The sequence below is a fragment of the Ammodytes marinus genome (assembly GCF_949987685.1).
Source record: "Ammodytes marinus genome assembly, chromosome: 20".
Lineage (NCBI taxonomy): Eukaryota > Metazoa > Chordata > Actinopteri > Uranoscopiformes > Ammodytidae > Ammodytes > Ammodytes marinus.
This window is the reverse complement of record NC_137224.1, coordinates 17,239,138-17,259,128: the sequence shown is the minus strand read 5'-3', so window position 1 is coordinate 17,259,128 and position 19,991 is coordinate 17,239,138. Positions and strand designations below refer to the sequence as shown.

At 41.3% G+C, this 19,991-nt stretch overlaps 1 protein-coding gene across 1 annotated transcript in view; it reads left to right on the top strand.

Moving 5' to 3' along the window:
- Positions 1-12,121: 12,121 nt before the first annotated feature.
- The window catches only part of cacna1g (calcium channel, voltage-dependent, T type, alpha 1G subunit), a 161,658-nt gene continuing 153,788 nt past the window's right edge, over positions 12,122-19,991 (top strand). The window contains exon 1 of the mRNA XM_080048576.1: positions 12,122-12,221. Within this exon, the coding sequence (XP_079904702.1) occupies positions 12,129-12,221 (93 nt within the window). The 5' untranslated portion in view covers positions 12,122-12,128. The remainder of the gene's footprint in view (positions 12,222-19,991) is intronic.

The window sequence follows — 19,991 nt, the reverse complement described above, 5'->3', positions numbered from 1 at the left end:
TCGCTCACATAGCAACAACAGGCTTTTTATACCGTCGCCATGGTCCCTATGATTTACTCTATATAGATTAACACATACCTAAACATACTATAGTTGCCATGCATGTCTCTATTTGAAATAATGAATGCATTCATTTTTTCGTGATTCAGGGTTTTGCATTGTCCAATATATAGTTTCTGTCTGGCACATTGGTTCCAGTAGTTTCTGTGTGTGTGTGTCTCTGGCAGCATACTGGTTGTGTTTTAAGATATCTAATGCCTGGTTGGCTTTCACCTTGTTTTCACTCAAACATTTACCACGATCCCTCTCTCTCTTAGCTTCTGAGTGTGAACAGCAAAGCAGTGTAATGTGGCCATCACACTGGGTGATAACGAGTTTTAACATCTTACCATACGTGGCATGCGAGAAGATACCATGCTACCATAAAGCTGACGATTTGACAGGCTTAGATCAGTGCGGAGAAGTGTTTTTTTATCGAGCAAATAATGTACGTCATAAAATGATACTGCAAAGATTAGCATATTTGAAGCTCCACATGGCACAAGGCGCTACTGTACCAGTGTGTGATGTACTGGAGTGCAGTCTTTTTCCTTTCCCTACCTTCCTGCTTGACTGTAGTGCAGAGGGGATTTTTTTCAAGGGATCTTTCCTGATATTACGTCAAGTCAAGTGTGAAATCTCTATCTCCCACTCCCTTGCTTCTCTTTTTTCTCCCACAACATATAAGATATTGGAGCAATATTTAATTTTTTGCTCTGAGTGGGGTAGAGTATTTTTGACACGACGGGTAATAGATCAACTCTTTGGGCATGCTACTGCCAAAACCAATGGCCAGGGACCTGTCAGTTTGAAATCCACGTAGACTTGGAAGTAAGCCGATGAGTCTTAGCTGATGGGCTGAGGACAGAAATAGAGATTTCCTCATGTTATGGATGGATGGTTCCTGTTTGATGCAATATATGTCAGACAAATCAGGGATCATTTCAAACACCTTTCGTCAAAGTTGGGCTCTGCGACAACTCTCTGCCCCCATCATCTCTGCTACAACACTACAGCAATAGGGATGTGACTACACAACTCTTCCCAAGGAAAGCCCACGTTGCATAGCAACTCACAATCCGCAGTGGCAAGATACAGGGGTGTTTCCTCGCTGACGGGAGGGATGTGTGTGTGTGTGTGTGTGTGTGTATTACGAACATCCCTCCGTCCCCCCCTTCCTGTTGGCACACACATTTAATATGTAAAACTCACTTTTAAAAGAGCAAGACAGCATTTCTCGAGCTGAAACCATGCACCACATCCACAAGAGGAGGTCCTGTAAGATAGACTGCTTTTGTTCTGTATATTGACGACCCAACCACATTGTCAAGTCAGCCTTTTTTCTCTATCGCTGCACCCTCACATAAAAATTGATCTCTACATATGGTTCCCAAGTGCCCCCATTGTGTCAGTACTATAGTTACTCTTTGTATCCATATTCATGAGAAGTGAGCATGAAACAAAGAAGTTGCTGCCTATTTAAATGATGGGCAGCATGTTGGAGTGGGGCGGAATTTATCAATAATGTAAGAAGTGTAAAAGTTTAATGGGGTGTGCTGTCGCCGATGTTGCCCCATGGGAAATCATTAGTTAGATTTTCTAACGCCACCGACCCTCACAAATAAAAACACACACACACACACACACACACACACTAGTGCCTTCACTGTGGTAAAATGCCTTGTTTAATATTTTAAACCGATGGAGGTGTGAGTTCAGCTTCATCTTACTCACATGCCTGTTCTTCGCCCATGGTTAATTTTTCTTACATTTCGCCTGTCGCTCTTTTCCTGTATCATATTTTTTTTTCTCTTTCACGCCTTCTCTGTCTGTCACATATTCCTCTTTTTACTGTCTAACACCTCTCCCCCCCATACGTTCTCCCTTCTTCAATCCATCCTCCCCTCTAATATGTTAGGCACTTATTCAGCCATTGCAACAATACAGCGATATTTCCCTCAACCTGCCTAACTCCCCTGCTCCTGACTCAGGCTGCTGATAAGCCGTGTCAGCAAGCGGTCGGGGATACGCAGTGTGAAACCAGCAGGAGTTTCTACGCCGTGAGTGGACATGATCCACTGTAACACACCGGCCTTCTGCTAAGAGTCTTATGTGGTTTTGATTAAACTCACCACTCATTGACAGCTGTAGCCGTGCAAAAAAAAAAAACTCCAGAATTTGTCAGGCCTTGAAAGATTTTGTGCATCTTCCTATTTGCCTCTTCTGGGTTGTATAAATGAAAAACGTTGCATCAGTTTATTGAATAGACACAAAGTAAAAAGGGTTCAACCAAACACAGATGTCTTGTTAACTCTTTCTTTACTCATCAATAACAACGCCCAATAGTCTGTCTATGCCATAAAAAACAACAGCGTTCTATGTCTGTGCCATCTTAAACATAATTCATGTTTATGTTGGGGTTTTTTTCTGACTACAGTAGTAGCATCTTGCGGTTGTGGTATTAATGACTTACTGCACAAAGCACTGAAGTCGGTACAGTGCTGCAAAACATCTTGAATTGGGCCTGCATTATGTCAATAAATCCTACACGCTGCAGCTTTACCAAAAGCCTTACAGTAACCCTATGTGATGGTAGCCTGGCACCGCCCGCCTTCATACTTCCGCTCAATTTTCATTTCCCTTCAGCTGTCAGTCTGGGGCTGCGGTATATTCGCGGGTTTTCTCCGGCCAGATTTTTGACGGTCCAATCAGCGAACAGAGGGAGTGGCTCAGAAGCCGGCACATGACATACGTCACGAACCAAACGTTATGCGATTGGTTGGCAGATCGAGAGTGGCACTGGGCAGATCCAATAGTTTTACACTTCAACATACACACGCCTTCAAGTGAGTCAACGTGTGTCAATTGAGCGATTCCAGACCCTCTGTACAAATGAAATTAGGTACGATCGTCTGGTAGGACCAGGTTAATGTGATGGCAGATCAGAAGACCTTCCAAAGTACCTACTTTGTACTCTACATATGAGAACTTGTTTCCCTTTCAGTTAATCCTGTCAACTGTTAATAACAAATGTGATGACTGCATGCATTTGAGTAACTTCCAACAGCCTGACGGCCCCCCCTGGTGAACTGATGAGTCTATGCCAAGCTTTTCTACTGGCAAACACCAGGTGATAAACATGCGCAGTAATGAAGCTGGCTCTTCATTCTCTATCCCAAATCCCCAAGTCATACCTAACTCTGCTTGACTCCCATTTTGGCAACTGCAGTGAAAGCGTTCACTGAACATTGCAGATTAAATAGAAGAGAGCAGGGTAAAGAGGGAACACACATACTGATCAAGTGGTAGTTCACCTGCCCTGAACAGGAAGAAATCCACCTAACTATGATCTATGTTTGCATTGAAGGGGCATCTCCTCATGTGGGGACTCACAAACAGACAACTAAAATAAACTTGAAGAGACTGTCAATGTGCATGAAGCACTGTCAATGAAGCACATTGACAGTAATGTATTGTGCATTAAAAAAATGGCTGCATCAATCACTCTCAATATTCCATGAACGCCCTTCCTTTTTCCAGTTCCCTTTTAACTTTAATGTGGCATGTTAAGCATTATTCCTCTGAAAAGAAAAAACTTTCATTTTCGTCCATCTTCTTCAAGAACAAAAGCTGGGTTAAGATGGCACAGACCGAAAGGTGGCAGGAGAGGGGAAATGAAGGGATCACGGAGAAAATAACAAAAAGCTTTGAGGAGTTTTGAGAAAGGAGGGATTGATGGGAAACGCAGAAAAGGTGAAACAGGAGCAGCTGTCTGACTTTAAGAGATAAAGCTTACTTTTCACTCTGAGCTATGTACCTCGCTTCCTTTTTTTGCACACCTGCACATACTGTGTAGTTGCTGTGCTATCTTGGATTTGTGAAAGTTTGTCCTCTGAAGAAAAAACATTGCACTACTCGGGTAGTAACAAGCAAAAAAATGAGAGTGTGTTGTCATGAGTGGTGAAGTAGAAAAAAATGGTTCGTAGAATAGTAAGGCCACTTAATAGAAGCAGCGAGTAGGATGGGATAGAGTTATTTTAGTGTCTGCATTAATTCTTCACAGCGGCCATTTTATATTGCCTCCCCAATGATTTCCTGTCATCAAGACATGAAGAGTTTCAATTGCCGTCCCTCTCTTTCCAACTAACTCCTTAATCAAAATGGAAGGACTTCTCCGTTGTTGCAGAATTGCTGACTATAAGGACTGTCCAAAATGCTAGACCCAGCCAGAAACCCAACAACCTGTGCTAATATTCAATGTATAAAGCTCTCTAGTGTCTGTAGCAATCATGGCTGTTATGTATTCAGAGAAAACAAGGGAAATAATGTTTAAAGAGCCGCACAGTGCTAAGAGGAAGGAAGTTGCGCTGATTTGGATAGAACAACGAAACATTGAAGCCCAACATGAGAGAGTGATTTTTGATTCCCACGTCCTTCCGACATGGTTGAAAACCGTTTCTTTAAACAGTGACTACAATCTTCCCATAACCTTACCAGACCCTCACCTTGTTGATTTTGCGCCTCAACATAATGATGCTACAGTCTTGCCAGTAGAGACTTGTTGCCAAATCCACAACTCATCAAGCCTGCAAAAGGCTGAAAGTGCAATTACTGTGGATTTTCCTGACCTTTCCAAACTGTATTGAGAAGGTATACTCTTAATGACTATTATATCCTTAGATCCCATGTTTTCAGTCCTCCAGTTATTGCGTTGCCAGTAACGGATCTCTCAAAACACCATTATTCAATCTTTCTTAATATAATACCTGCTCCTCCTGTTCACCTATCTAATGTCTCTGCTTGCATGGCTTCAGGCATTCATGCTGTTCCAATCCAATCCAATCCTCTATCCCGGAAGTCTCCCTGACAATTTTTAATAAGGGAAGATGATGAAGTGTTGTTTTGTACTGACCGAATGTCACTGCACTCGTCCCAGCCCTATCCCAGGGCCCCAGCTGCTTCCCATGACAAGACACATTTCTTGTTCACTGCTGCGGGAATCACACTTTGTGGTGTTTGAACCTCAGGCCAGAGTGAGTCTTCATAAAGAAGAGGTGCTTTTGCCCGTCCTCCGTGAGAATCCTCCGTGGGTTCGTCTGAATTTCTTTCATTGACATAATGTGGAGTCGGGGAGCAGGAATTTCACCAGGTTGCATCAAGCATCCGGTCTCTGTTCAATACAGAGTGAGCAATAGTCACGCCTTTCCCCCTTTTTTTTTTTTACAACGGCCACAAAAATGTTTTTTTTTATTCCAATTAGTAGTTTTTGGGGAATTGAAGCTAGCAGTTGTTTTATGATATATGCCTCTGAAACATGAACTTGCTGGAAGGAAATCGAGAATTGTTAATTATGCAATAGAGGTTTACATAACGAATCCTTGATGATATTGACTTTTCCTTAATGAGTGTGCTGTACGTGACTATGAACTTTGTATGACTGCGATTTAGGTTTTTTTTTGGAAAGTGATTGGATCGAGATTCTCAACCCTGTGAGACAGTTAAGACGGCACACTTGAGTCTGTCATTACTTGACAAGTGTAGGTATGCAGACTTTATGGCATAGCTGATATACAGTCATATTAATTGTCTATTTATTATGATGGATGATTCAACATTACAGTAAATATTTCCAAGTTTATGTGCTGTATCCCTGCTAAACAGTCCCTGATTGACAGCTATTTCACTCACTAGGGTGTTCATAACAACAACAGCAATCCTGGAAAGACTGTCACACTTACCTCAACCCATCCAATCTATAATACATTTGAGGTGTGATGTTGTCAGTGCAGTTGCATAACAATACTTTATAATATACCTGCAACACTTTTGAAGTGTTATTGAGAAATGGAAAATGTGGAGAGGTGGCTTCACACCTTGAATAAACATTACCGAGACATAACTCAAATTAAAATGCTGTTCCTTAGATGTGCATTGGATTTGCGACACTTAAGTGTAGGATTGATCATTTTCTACAACAAAATCACATAGCAGATAATGAACATTGGCCATTCAATTAAGAGCCAATGTTGGCCGTCACACTCATAGCTCTGGAAAAACAATTAAGATACCACTCCAAATGTTCAGTGTCTCTTGTTTCACTCTTTAGAGGCATACGTTTGAGTAAAATGAACATTTTGAATTTATGATATCAACTGCTGACAACATTTCTACCAAATTCACAATAAAAATATAGCCATTTAGAGCATTTTCAATAAGTGATGTATAGAGATAAAGATTGAAGAAAAATCCAGACTGGTCTCTTAATTTTTTTCCAGGGCTGTATATGCAACAGTCCTTGATGCAACTGTGGTATTCCCGTCCAATCTCTTCCGGTGAGAGATGTGGATTTGGGTTGGGGATATGTGGAGACGGATGCAGAACCACGGCCTGTTTGAGCCAGGGTAAACACCATGAATAATATCTATTCAGAGAGGCTCGTCTGTATCGATCGTAGCCTTTCGGACCGTGTGTGAAGCACATCTCATCTCTGCAGAGGATTTCATTTCCCCACACTCATGAAAGCAAGAGTGGAGAAGTCCATGATGAGACCAGTCAAAAGTTTTTCTTCCGCACCAAACTTTGCTTTTTTAGAATTTGTTACCTTATTTCTCCTCTTCTTCCCCTAGAGAGCTGCGCACGCACACACACACACACACACACACACACACACACACACACACACACACACACACACACACACACACACACACACACACACACACACACACACACACACACACACACACACACACACACACACACACACACACATTTATATATACATACATGTACTTTCTATCCTTTGTACTGTGTGTCATGGTGTCTGGTGTCGGAACATAATAAGACATAATCAGAGTGAATCAGCAGTGATGTAGGGAGGCGGGGGAGGACATAAGGCATGCATATTGTTTTCCAATCATCAGGCAAGACTTTACATTTTTTTGTGTCTGTGTGAGTGTGTGCGTGCTTGTGTGTTTGACTGTGCGACGGATGGGTGGTTGGGTGCGGGGGGGGGGGGAACCCATGAGAGCAGAACACAGAACATTTGTTGAGGTGTTGATGAGTTTGACGATGTTGCCTCTCTGATGAAAGCATTGTTGTGTGTGTGTGTGTGTGTGTGTGTGTAGAGCAGGATTCTTGTTTTCTGGAGTTTTTGACGGAGCATATCCTTGTGTATCTTTCCCTCTAATTGAAACCATCCCTCAGGGCGTCACCGCTTGTTTATATGCTGACACCGTGAAGGTGTGTGTGTGTGTGTGTGTGTGTGTGTGTTCACGCGCGTTTGAAGGCATTACGCTCTTGGGAACACTCTCTCCTCATTGTTTAATTATAGCCCACAAACTAGGAAGACAAAGGAAGAGAACAAGGGCCAGGAGGGGAAGAGTTATTGATTGGATTAGTCAGATTATTCATATTTAATGTTTAGCTTTGTCTCCATCCTCCTGCCCACACCTTTTCATCTGCCTTCTCCTTTATTTATTTCTGTTGAATAAATTATTTTCATTTGCTTACAAGAACCCGACAATAAACATTACATTTGGTGCACTTCATCGACCGACAGGGTCTGAAGCGCACCAGTAAAAGCTGTCTGCTGTCTACACTTGTGCCCAAGGGCAACGGGCAAAACAGAGGGGTTTAATAAGTACTTCACTCCCCCTCCCCTTTAACTGACGCTGCATTCCCTTGACAGTTATAGAGAAAAATGAAAATGGACTTTATCTGTAGGTGTGAGCTCTCGCTGTATGTAGTGGAATTCCGCTTAAAGTCATAAGAATACATCATAGATCCTGGCACATAACCCTGCTTCTGTGACGTACCCATAAAGAAATGCATTAAATAAAATTCCATATGTAAATTCATCTCATATTTAGTGATTTCTCAGAACATTCTTTTTCACATTTTCATGACTTCAAAAGACAGAATGATGGTAAATGTTAACATACTGACATCGGTGTATGAGTGTGTGTTTGAATGGGTGAATGTGGTAAGAAATGTAAAGTGCTTTGGGGCTGAGAAAATCGGCTAAAAAGCACTATATAAGTCAAGTCCATTTGCCATTGACCATAATATGACATCCCAGTCTTACCATTGTACAGTCAAAAAGAGCCATACAGTCAGCAAAATGACTGAAGTTCACAAACATTAGTCACCAAAGGCTACTGACTTTCGAGGCAGTATAGGGCCAAACCCCCATTGTATTAATTTAAACCTTCAATTGTCCTTTTTGGCCACTTGGGGGCAGCTGAGACAAGCTGTAAACACAACACTGACATATTATCACCTTTAATGCATATGTACCAAGTTGATATGTTCAATGGATACACACCCAGCAGAAACCGAGCAATAATAGGACATCCTGTGTCCTAGTCCAAGTCCAATATTTGACTCTCCTCGTCCTATCCTATTTACTTTGCCTCTCCGCAAACTCAAAACATATTTTTTGATCAAAGCTGATTAAGGGAACCTTGAGTTTTATTGAAGAATATGAGACGATATTCTGTTAAAAGTTAAACAGGCTGACTCTAAGCACTTTGGCTTGTTGGTCAGTCAGTCAATTGTCCAACTTCCAACTCCCCAAACCCCTTACCTGTCAGTCGGTCCATTGATCATGACTTGAGAAAGATAGTTCCTTGCTTAAAAACAGAACATTCTGTAATGACTTCAGTGAACTGGTCTGTTCACAGCAGCAGACAGTAGTGATATTCAGCCTCTGTATTTATGACGACAGTTCATTGTGATGATTGTCTTTGGTAACACTGTACAGTACTTGGTGCCAAAACATCCATGCAGTGATTTGTAATAATTGAAGACAGTATTTGGGACTCAGAACCTTTTTTTCTCTCTCAAAAGCATCATTTTCTTTTTGCCTGCTGAGGGGAGCATAGCAGTTGTGCTGGTACATTGTTGTTTTATTTGAGTCCTATTGCTGACCTGTGCAGACTGGGGAAGCATTGTGTATTTCCCAACTGTTGATTATATACAGGTGGTACAGACAGCAGTGGAAGCTACAGGTTTTTGGAATACATTTTCAGCCCAACCTCTGATACCTATACAGTATACCTACATCAAAACTTTAATCGCCAACACAAACCAGCAGCCTTATCAAAGTTTAGCCTGCATTCTGGTTTTCTGTCAAGAATAGAAATAACCTTTTCTTTTCAACTTCTTGAATGAATGGATTGGGTTACTTTGTGATGATTAAACTAATACATTTTCAACGCAGACTATTGTTATGCTGTCCTCATTACACATAAATGTAATAATAACTATAATCAGAAATGTCATGTTGATCTATTATTTCTTATTGCGGAGGAATTATAATTGGGGCAGAAAAAAGATACAATTAACGTATCAATCCAAGAAATCCTCATTCTCAGATACAAGTGGACAAGAAATTTGATAAGTTTTGTCCAGAGCCTTGTGGATCTCAACAATGAAACTTTATTGAACTACAATGACACTTTGTTCAGACCTGATGAAGTGTAATGGTCATCACAGCTTATGCAGACGATACGATGCAGACTCATTATTTTTAATTGGCCCCACCTTCTCAGTCTTGTACAGCAAACGTATGCCGATGATACCTTTGTGTCTCAACAACAGATTGTTCTCCCTAAAACTTTCAGCGCCATCACTCTCCAAACTAGAGGCCCTTGTGTCTGGGCTTTGTTTCCTGTCTAATGATCCCGCTCTCTATACCGACTGATCTTTTTAATTGCATCCCTTTGGACTCACAAAAAAAACGTTCGGTGCATCCTCCAGTGTGTAACATAATCCTAGGGCTGCCTCCTTGATGCAACAATTATTCCCCAACTGATGCTGCTGAGGTTCCTTGTGGTCACACACTCCACTTCCCCTCAGCCTGCTATCTATTACTCAATAGTCCTTTTTTCAATACCATATTGGATCTACCACAGAGTATCCTATTCTAAACCAGTATCCTTTGGAATAACATTTAGATTGAATGGTTTTCTGCAACACATGATATGTTTCCAATGTTCAGAGCCAACCGCAAGGAAGCAGTGAGCCAGGTATAAAGTAACCAGCACAGGCTCCAAGGCCCTCTTCCAACAAGATCAGGGCCAAGGAAGTGTGTGTACCATGCCTAAGTATGGTAAAAAGCACTCAAGGAATATTGGAATATTCTCTTGCTGCACACCCTAAGTGAACACTCACACCACAAAGTGGCTCAGTAAAAATTAATTTGCAGGACACTAGGATATCTGGTGCTGGAAGTTTGATGACTAATTGCGCTCTGGACCACTAACCACAGACTGAGTCACAACAATAGTAAACTTAACATGATGCAAAAGGATGCATCATCAACTCCAGCTTCTGCGTCTCTTTTTGCAGAGCATTTCACACTGTAATGGTTGGAGCAACTAGGCTAATGTGATAGGCCATTATAATAATGATGTAATTCTTGAGTCTCTGTTGCCTCCTAAATCCGTCCTGTCATGGCTGTTTACAATTTGTCAACAGTGTAGAGTCGTCTGTCAGTTCCCCAAAGTTATAGGACACGCTCTCGCTCCCTGAGGGAGTATAAGCTACTGCTAACGCATTCATTGAAATGAATTGATTTTAGCCCTAAATTACAAATGTGGGTTCTTTTTTCTTTTTTTAATACAATTCCAGTGTAGCTTATCCCTCAATAGGAACAATGTGTCTGTTTAAAAGGCAAAAGCACGTGTTGGTATCTTTTGAAAAAGAAGTTTTTATTCCGAGAATGTTATCACGCTGACATGATTGACTATTGGTTGATTGTCTTCACAATTTTGTTCATGTTCTTCTGAGTGCCCGCAAAATAACACTGCATCTACTACCCTTGCTATGATATACAACATGTCTTAACTTCATAAAGATTCATAGCATAGCCTGAAGCTAAATGCAGACTACAAATACAGAGCTGAGATTATGTCTGTTTAACTCTCTGCCACAAATCTGTTTTCACAACTTCTATCAGAGTGTCTGCTTTTCTAGTTGGGAACGTCCATACTGCAATGGCAGATTTTGGACAGTGTAAAGGAATGGAAGTGAAAAAACCATGTGTTTTGCTGTCATTGTTTGTCCCGCGCTCACTTTAGTATGATTTGGTGTCATGCTGACCTAGAAGGACGGGTCGTTTGTCCTCACAGCCACAGTCTTTTACTTTTCCACATATTGTACAAACACACACACACACACACACACACACACACACACACACACACACACACACACACACACACACACACACACACACACACACACACACACACACACACACACACACACACACACACACACACACACACACACACACACACACACACACACACACGGGGGTGACAAGCAGTCTATTCAGTCTAACATTGTTATCCAGGCAGGCTTGATGCAGGGTGCTGACTGTGGATGCAGTGGCGATCTATAATTTATGTGGGTGTGTGTTTTTGTGTACGCATGCAGCCCCTTAATTGATTGGTGTCACATAGCTCAGGCTGGCGTTTAACCTAACCGCATTGGGAATGCCCACTTTGACAGTGTGTGGTCAATACAATTCAAGCACTACGCATCAAGATGTCCTCGCATTCACTGAGTCCGAGGCCAAATACTTCACCAACCACTACAGCTTAGTCAGTCTCTCAGCAGCTGCCTCTGTTGTCTTCTTGTCAGGCCTCACACATTCTCTGTAAAGGGTCTGTGCGGGAGCCCCTCGCCGACAATTGGAACATTTTCCAACACTCAAACACATCTTTGGTTAACAGGGTGAAATGGGAGCAATGGCTGCCACTCAGAAAAAGCACTTGGTTTTCCCGTCTTTCCCGGACTCCTCTGTGGCTAATTTGTTTGTACTGTTAAAGCATGATTTTGATAGTGGGTTTGGAGTGGAAGAGATACACGGGCAACGCTTCGTCAGAGGGGTTTATGTACAGTCATTGGAATGAGATAATGAGGTCACTGGAGAAAGCCTGGAGAACGCTTATTTCTTTTTTTGTCAGCTGTCACCTTAAGCTTTTAAACTCCTGCTGCTGTTAAGCTGTTATATGTTGTTATCCATCTTTTGTCATATTCCTTAACTGATGTTCTCCACGTGGTTCGAGCGAGCATCCATGCTGGTGATCCTGCTGAACTGTGTGACCCTGGGCATGTTCCATCCCTGTGAGGACGCCAAATGCGATTCGGAACGATGCAAGATCCTGCAGGTAAGACAGTTTCGATATATACTGTACATTGGATTGTGTGTGTTTTCTTTGCCTACTAGGTGTTGAATAAGTTCATGTGGTAGCCAAATTGTTCCCCATGGCTGACAATAGACAGAGGCGGTAGACTGGACTTTTCATCAGTGTTCCAAGTTTATTTCAGGAGATTCCAGACAGGACATTTACAGAGGATTTCGTAGTAGCATCGAAGCAGCAGGCTGAGATGCCGCATGACACTCTCTTAAAGCTACAGAACAGTGTCTTATATCTGTGTGTGGGGTGCATCACGTGTTATTGATATCCCAGAATAGACAACTTCTTTCATCACAATAAGTCGAACACAAGTCGTTTTCGTCTCTCACCAGTGACCTCTAACCTTTAAGACTATCTGCTCAGCAACTCTGGTAATAGAGGCTATTCAAATCCACCACATTCACTTTCACAACAACCGCTCACTCAAAGTGTATGTTGCCTGACATAACTATAGATGTTTAAACGATTACAATTGTGATCTAGTAATTACGTTAACGCTACTTAGCCTGGTTAACTCTGCAATACCTCAACACTTTTTTGGGGGTCAGTTTGCTTGCTGTGTTTTAACATGCAGTGGTTGTGGACTGCGATGAGTCATCTTGGTACAGGTGCTAGATTCGGGGAGGCACTTAGTCCCTAATTAAGGAAAACAAGTAATCAACCTTCCAATGAATTACCAGGAATAAGCTTTTTTAACTCTAGGTGTTCTGCGCACACACACACACACACACACACACACACACACATACCGTTCCGATGTTGTTTTAGGGGATTCTTTGTCCGACCATTTTTGCTGACTTTCTGAAACCGACATTGCAACATTCGCACCCTGCTCTATGCCTCAGGAGGTGAGAAAGACTGTCTGTTTACATCCTTGACAACTATTTCTGACACTTATAATGTGAATCACTATGAGCAAAGCTACCATGGTCTTACAGGAACTGATCCAGTGTCTGTGGACAGAGGGTGTTGTTTGCTACGCTACATAATATAAGTCCCCTGGAGGCAAAACTGTCATCTGTGATATTGGACCAAAAGCATAAATGGACTGGACTTGACTTTTTCTAAAAAATATGCACTGATATCTCCATTTTAACACTATATTGAGTCCCCTGCCCTGTAGCTGAGGACATTTTCAAGGCTTTTTGTTACTGTTGTGTACTAGTTGTCACATTTCCGTCATTACACTACTGATCGGTACTCCCTATGACAAGTGGCCATAATAAGTCTTGGAAAAAGGTCAGATTCTATTTGACTTGGGGCTGTTCACACTGTGATGAAAAAAAAAAACTCATCTTAGTAACATATGAGCAACTACATCAGAATTGGGAAACTTAACTGTATGCCTGCAATGATCTGAACATTGCCTAAGTTTGAGTTGAAACAACACTGACACATGACAGAAGTACACATTCATCACTAGCTTTCTTTGATCTTCCTTGAACTTTACTCGATATAATGAGAACAACTCGCTGAAGGGCCCTTCCAGTAAGATGACAAAACATCAACAACAAAGAAAGCCTGAACAAACACACACTACAGAAAAGTCATCCATACAAATCCATGTGAAAAGACGAGATAAGGGCAATACATGCAGAGAGAATGGCTGGGACGAATCAGACGTTACAGCAAAGGCAAAGAAAAAACAGCAGTTTGTGAGACAGCAGAAGCATTGTTCAAACAACCAAACAGATAACGGAGAGCATGAACAGCTAAAACGCCAGCGGACAAAAAGTACAATTGTTTATACACACACCAACTAACTTTTAATAAAGCCCACTGAAACAATATTACATTGCCTTCCGCTTCCATTTGCATTATGTCACATGGAAACTAAACAACACCACTGTTAGGTTAAAGGAGATCAGAAAATGAACGTCACAGCCCCCACGCAAAACTCTAATGGTACATCATTGTTGTTGTTGTGGTGAAACAAAGAGGCAGAGCCGGCCCAAGCCTTCGAGGGGCCCTAAGCGGAATATGAGTAGGGGGCCCCTCCTGATGATAGCGCTGCCCAAATTATTGACTTTTGTTGAATGTCCTTCACACACCCAGTGTTTTCTGCTAGTGCCTCCAATGTGCAGCTGGGTGAAAATAGTATCCAGCCGAGATCTCGACCCTCCTAGGGGAGTCCGGGGGTATGCCCCCCCGGGATTTTTTTTTTTACCTTTTGAAGAGGAAATGAAGAGGCTAAATCTGAGGAATTTTGTGTGAACAAATAATTTGGAGACAGTGGGTCGGATGAATTAGAAGCTATTGAAGAAAGACATGGATTTTCCATACAAATATTAATAAAAAAAATATAATGCAGGGTCTTCTGGGTTGGGCTTGGAGCTCTTTTTCTTTTGCGGGACATATTTCTCTGTAATATAATGAATTAATTTAAATGCAGTGAGAGGAACAAAGCAGAAGAACTCTGTTGTCTATTTTTTTTTTCACAAAATCTGAGGGCAGTCCCATTTCCAAATGTTTTTAAATAAACTCAATACACACTGCATGGACGTGAACGTGACGTGATCAGTTAACTTCGGATTACCTCCCAGATAAACTGATTCAATTAGATAGGCTATTAACTATCTAGACCAAAACCTTGTATTCCTTTTTTTGTATGATAACTTACATTTGCAAAATATGATAATAATATCAAACACACAAACTAAAAAAAAAATATATATTTTTTTTTATTTAATTTTATTTTTTTTTTTTGGGGGGGGGGGGGGGGTCGGGGGCCCTAAGCAACCGCTTAGTTTGCTTATACCTCGGGCCGGCTCTGCAAAGAGGATATACAAATGTGTTTCCCAGCGTTGGATGGGGGCATTGAAGCAGACTGAGGTGCAGCAGAATAGATTTGTGTTGTCTGACACTGTTAGGGGATAATGTGGCCTGCAAAGTGGTTCCAACTAAGTCGATTGAATCAGAACAAAGTCTTCTTATTTTCTTGACCACTGACTCGGTCGAAATTGAGCAGATCTTTTTTTTTCTCCAAATTGAGATATTTATCATTATGATTTGAAAAAGTAAGGGCCCTACTGAGAGTATATCCTTTCTGTTGTTGAAGTCAATTTATTAGGATGTGCATTTACTGGACAGAGGCATTATTTAATGTAACGATACCTGAAAACGTCTCGGACAACATACATGTCATTTTCTCTTGAAATGAAATCTAAACGTTAAAAGCCTTTTTAAAATGGGAGAGTTCCTGAAATATTGCCACCCTGACCTTGACCTCGACCTATGACCTCTGAGATTTCATTCAGTTAATCTTTGAATTAGAGTGGACATCTCTGCAAAAGTTTGAAAAAAATCCCTCAAAGCGTTGTCATAGATATTGCCCTCAAAAGAATGGTCCCGAATGGGCGCTTCGTGGTGTAGTCGTTAGAGTGCACCATATAGGCTCAGTCATTGTCGCATTGGTCGCTGGTTCAAATCCAATCCCCCCTCTCTCTCTCTCCCCATTTCAACTCTGTACTCTCAACTGTCAATAAAAAGTTAAAATACCCAAAAAGATAACTTTAAAAAAAAAGAGTGGCTTGGGGATATGGACGCACATCCCGAAAACATGAATGCCTCTGGCCTTCAGCTATCGCAGGTCGCGGAGGCATAACAAGCGACGGAGGAAACAAAGGATTGGATAGAAAAGAATAAAGAGAAAGAGAGAGAAAAAGAGCCAAGGAGCAGAGGTTTCTGTTGTTAGGGAAACCCGAGTCCATCGACTCCTTCCGTATGGCTTTGCTCAGGGATATGAGATGTGATTGAATGCAGTGGCTCTCCTGTCTGAAGCCTATATTAAATGTACGGCCTAGGGGAGCTAAAATTTATTCTCATGTATTCCTATTCCCTCTTTTTCAATCTCCCCCATCAGTCTCTGTGGCCAAACGTCAAGAGATGACAAAGGAACAAAACCTACACACTTTAATGCGCTTCCTTTCTTTCTTCTCTCACTATTCACACACTCCCACATCTCTTTCTTTTCCCTCCCTCTCTTTCACACTCTTGACGTGATGTTACTTTATCTAATTGATTTTGATAGCAGAGTATAGCGGCTTCAGAATAATTAGGCCAACATTGTTTCATTTAGTCTGTGTTTATTCTATATAAAGCCCATTGTACTTGTTCTTGTGAAAGAATGGATTTAAACAAACACTTAAACAATTTTTTTTTTTTCAATACGCTGAACCATAATCTCACCTTTTGAAAACACTTACATCAACTTAAATTTCTGAAGGTTATCACAGAAGGCTTAGTTCATATGTTGTTAATTGTCTGATTTATCATACATTTTGTTCTTTAAAACATGCAGAAAAAGCATTTTTAAGACCTGTACATAGTATTTATTTGTGTATGAAATGAAAAAAATAAGGCTTGATCCAAAATCAGATACACTGATATGTACTGTATGTCTAACTGGAAAGTGTCCTACCTCCAGCGAAGTGTCGGAGGTAACTGCTCGCACGAGTGACACCCCTGGCGAAGTCGGTGGATTGGGTGGCCGTACACAGGGCCCATGGACATATAAAGAAATGGACACCGTATTGAAAAATGGCGCCCATTCATTCCTATGAAAGCTGCTCAGGCGCAGAGAAGCAACAAGGAAGCTGCCATATTGCTTTCATGTAAGCCCTGGCACGCCCAAGTGTATGACGTGCCGCTCCCTCCTCCTCCCTCGAAAACAAACTGAAAGCCGTTAAAAGCCGTTGGGCTAATAAAACGCTTTATGTGGCGTTTTGAAATGAAAAAACTTCAGTTTTAATAGTATATGGTCTCAAGATAAGTTTGAGCCTATGATTGATATACAGAAAAATTTTGCGGCGACACAATCTTGTTCGCCGCTTGTATTGGTGTGGACGGGGAAATCTGCCTTAGGGCTACCATGAAAATAAGCTCCCATTCACAGCATGCAGTACCAATGGGTTGGCCACTAGTCCATGCTGGCTGCTCGGACAAGGCAGCATCCTGGGGGCCTGACAGGGCCCCGTGAAGTAGTAGGGAGGAGCTTGGGTGGAGCTAAGACCTGAGTCTACTGCTTACAAAACAATACTAACAAATGCTACTATGTTAAATACAGCCAGAGAGAGGAGGACCGGGCAGATAAACACACCACTACGTAGTCTAGTGGGTCAGAAGTGATCATTGAGTGGAATTATTTTTCTGGGACTCAATATATAATAAAATAATATCTTTTTATTTTGTCATTAAAATGTTGCATAGCAGGCCTTTGTATGTCGGTAATCAACTGGCAAAGTTTCATGATGATATCTATAAGTTAAAAATGTTACCTGTTAGCCTTGACATAGCCTGTGCTAGCATCAGTGCTAATGAGGGTGCTCAGTCGGGCCTGCCAGTTCCCTCTCCTCTCTGAAGCAGGCTAAACCAGCTCTCATCCCCTTGACAGTGATAATGGCTGCTGTAATGGTCACACGCCGCTGTGTGGCTGCAAGGCTAGGGAGGGGAAGATGAGCCACTCTTCATGTGTCAGCACTGCTGAAAGCTTGCCCTGAGTCATTATTTACAATTTGTTTTAATGACTCGAAAGTCGCTTTGTATTGACTTGTCCCGAGCTTCATTGCAGCATGGTTGGATAATAGCAAACGTAATCATTCGGACAGTGATTCAATTTGTTATTTAATAGCAGATTATCTACTATCTACATGTTGGACAAACATTCTATTTTCAGTATAGCCAGTGCTGAGCAGGTCACTGTTAGGCCATCGCTTCGGTCAACACTGGGAAGTCTCAGCAACTAATGGATGCATTAGCATTAAGTGTTGTACACAGGCAGGGGTGTAGCACAAAACTCCGGGCCCCATTCAGGTAGTCTCTATTCCCTCTCTGATCATTGTAATTGAGCCTTCAAATGAATCTGTAGAGTTTAAAAGGGTAGTCTCAAAGAACACTTCATACCAAGTTAAATATGAATAATAAACAGTTACTTTTAGTTTTTTTGCACCAAATCTCTGGAACAAACTCCCAGAGAACTTGAGGTCTGCTGCAACTCTCAGCTCTTTTAAATCAAGTCTGTAGACTTTTCTGTTTCCATTTTGACCTGTAATTTTTATTTTATTTAAATGTTCTATTTCTATTCATTCACTTTTCTAATATGTATTGTGTATTTTAATCTTGCCCCTGTAAAGCACTTTGAATGGCCTTGTGTCTGAATTGTGCTATATAAATAAACTTGCCTTGCCTTGCCTGTATATGGACGTAAGCATTGACATTACCCCACATATCAAGCCTCCTTCATTCAGATAGTGTTGCCTACAATAACTTGATTCGATCAATTAAATATATGAAAACTATGATACAACCAGGTTTTCTTGTTTTTCTCACCTTTTTGTGACATACTTTAGTCAGCAGTTGTTTTACCTGCACTCTTCCTTCTTCTTTCCATCCTTTATTTTTCTCATTTGGTAGCTCGATTCTCCTTTGTGTAGTGAGCCATGACAGTATTCGTGAACTTTAGAGCTCCTCCTATCACTGAGCTCTATCAGCTGTTTAGAGACAATCATATTTTGCTTGCCTTGACTAAACCATGGCGAGAGTTTACACAGAGAGCCTTCGGTATTAAAAACAAAACAAACAAAAAAAGTTGCTTTTCCTTAGGACTTCCCTGACTTTTCATCTACAGCCAACAGCTGTTTGGAATGTTCACTTGCTCATAGAAAGATCTCAACACCTTGGTAAAAAAATTATTTGGTGCAGTCCCTCATGGATCCCAGAGGATATCTCCCAACCATTTTGAGTAATAACTTGTCTTGACATATGTTGTTTGGGATGTACTGTCTCTAGTAGGGGTGTAATGGTAAAGACAAGTCACAGTTCAGTACGTATCTTGGTTTTGAAGTCACGGTTCGGTTCTGTATGGTACGGTTCTTAGTTGAGAGGAAACATGGAAAAAAGCGTTGTGCATTATTAAATACAATTGCAGCTTAATGATCTTTTTCAGTATAAAACAAAAGAAAATACTGCTGCATACAGCCAAGGTCTCCAATAAATAAAATACTTCTCTGATCAAAGTGCATTTTCCGCACCACAATCAAAACAAGTCTGTACAATTGGCATATTTACATCATCTTGACGCTATGTACACCATAATTACGTATTGTGGTACAGTATGGTTCGGTATTGATGGCCTGTATTGTGCCGGTTATGTACAAACAAGTGCATTGTTACACCCCTGGTCCCCACAACCAGCTAATGTATTGCCACCCGATAGTTATCGTTCAATGTATATTTACCTAAAGTAAAGAGACAACAGAATGCCAGTATTGTCTTATAGCCCTCGTTTAACTCTTTATCCCACCTGAAAAAAACAAACCTGGAGAGACCAGAGAACAGATAAGAGAGCACATCAAAGAGCATTCTAGATACCATTGGATAAAAGAAGGGATAAATATGGATTTAGCCGACGGAGTAGTTTCAAAGAAATGTCACAGTGGGCTATAACATGGCAGCTTTAATGTTGAGGATTGTCTCTTTATTTCCCCCTGAAGGTGACATTTCAATGGGACACATACCGCTTTGATAGCTACCACACACACACCTCACCTTCCATTGTCCTACACCCGCAGCTACCATGAAAAAGAAAAAAAGAAATACGGTTTTCGTGGAAAGGTATTAACTTTGATGCCGATACAATGGGAAAGCTGCGCCGTGGATTTAAATTCTTTGCGAGATTCACAGCTACTGATGTTTGACCCAGAGTTTTGGTACAATAACCCCGGCCTGCTATTGTATATGGCG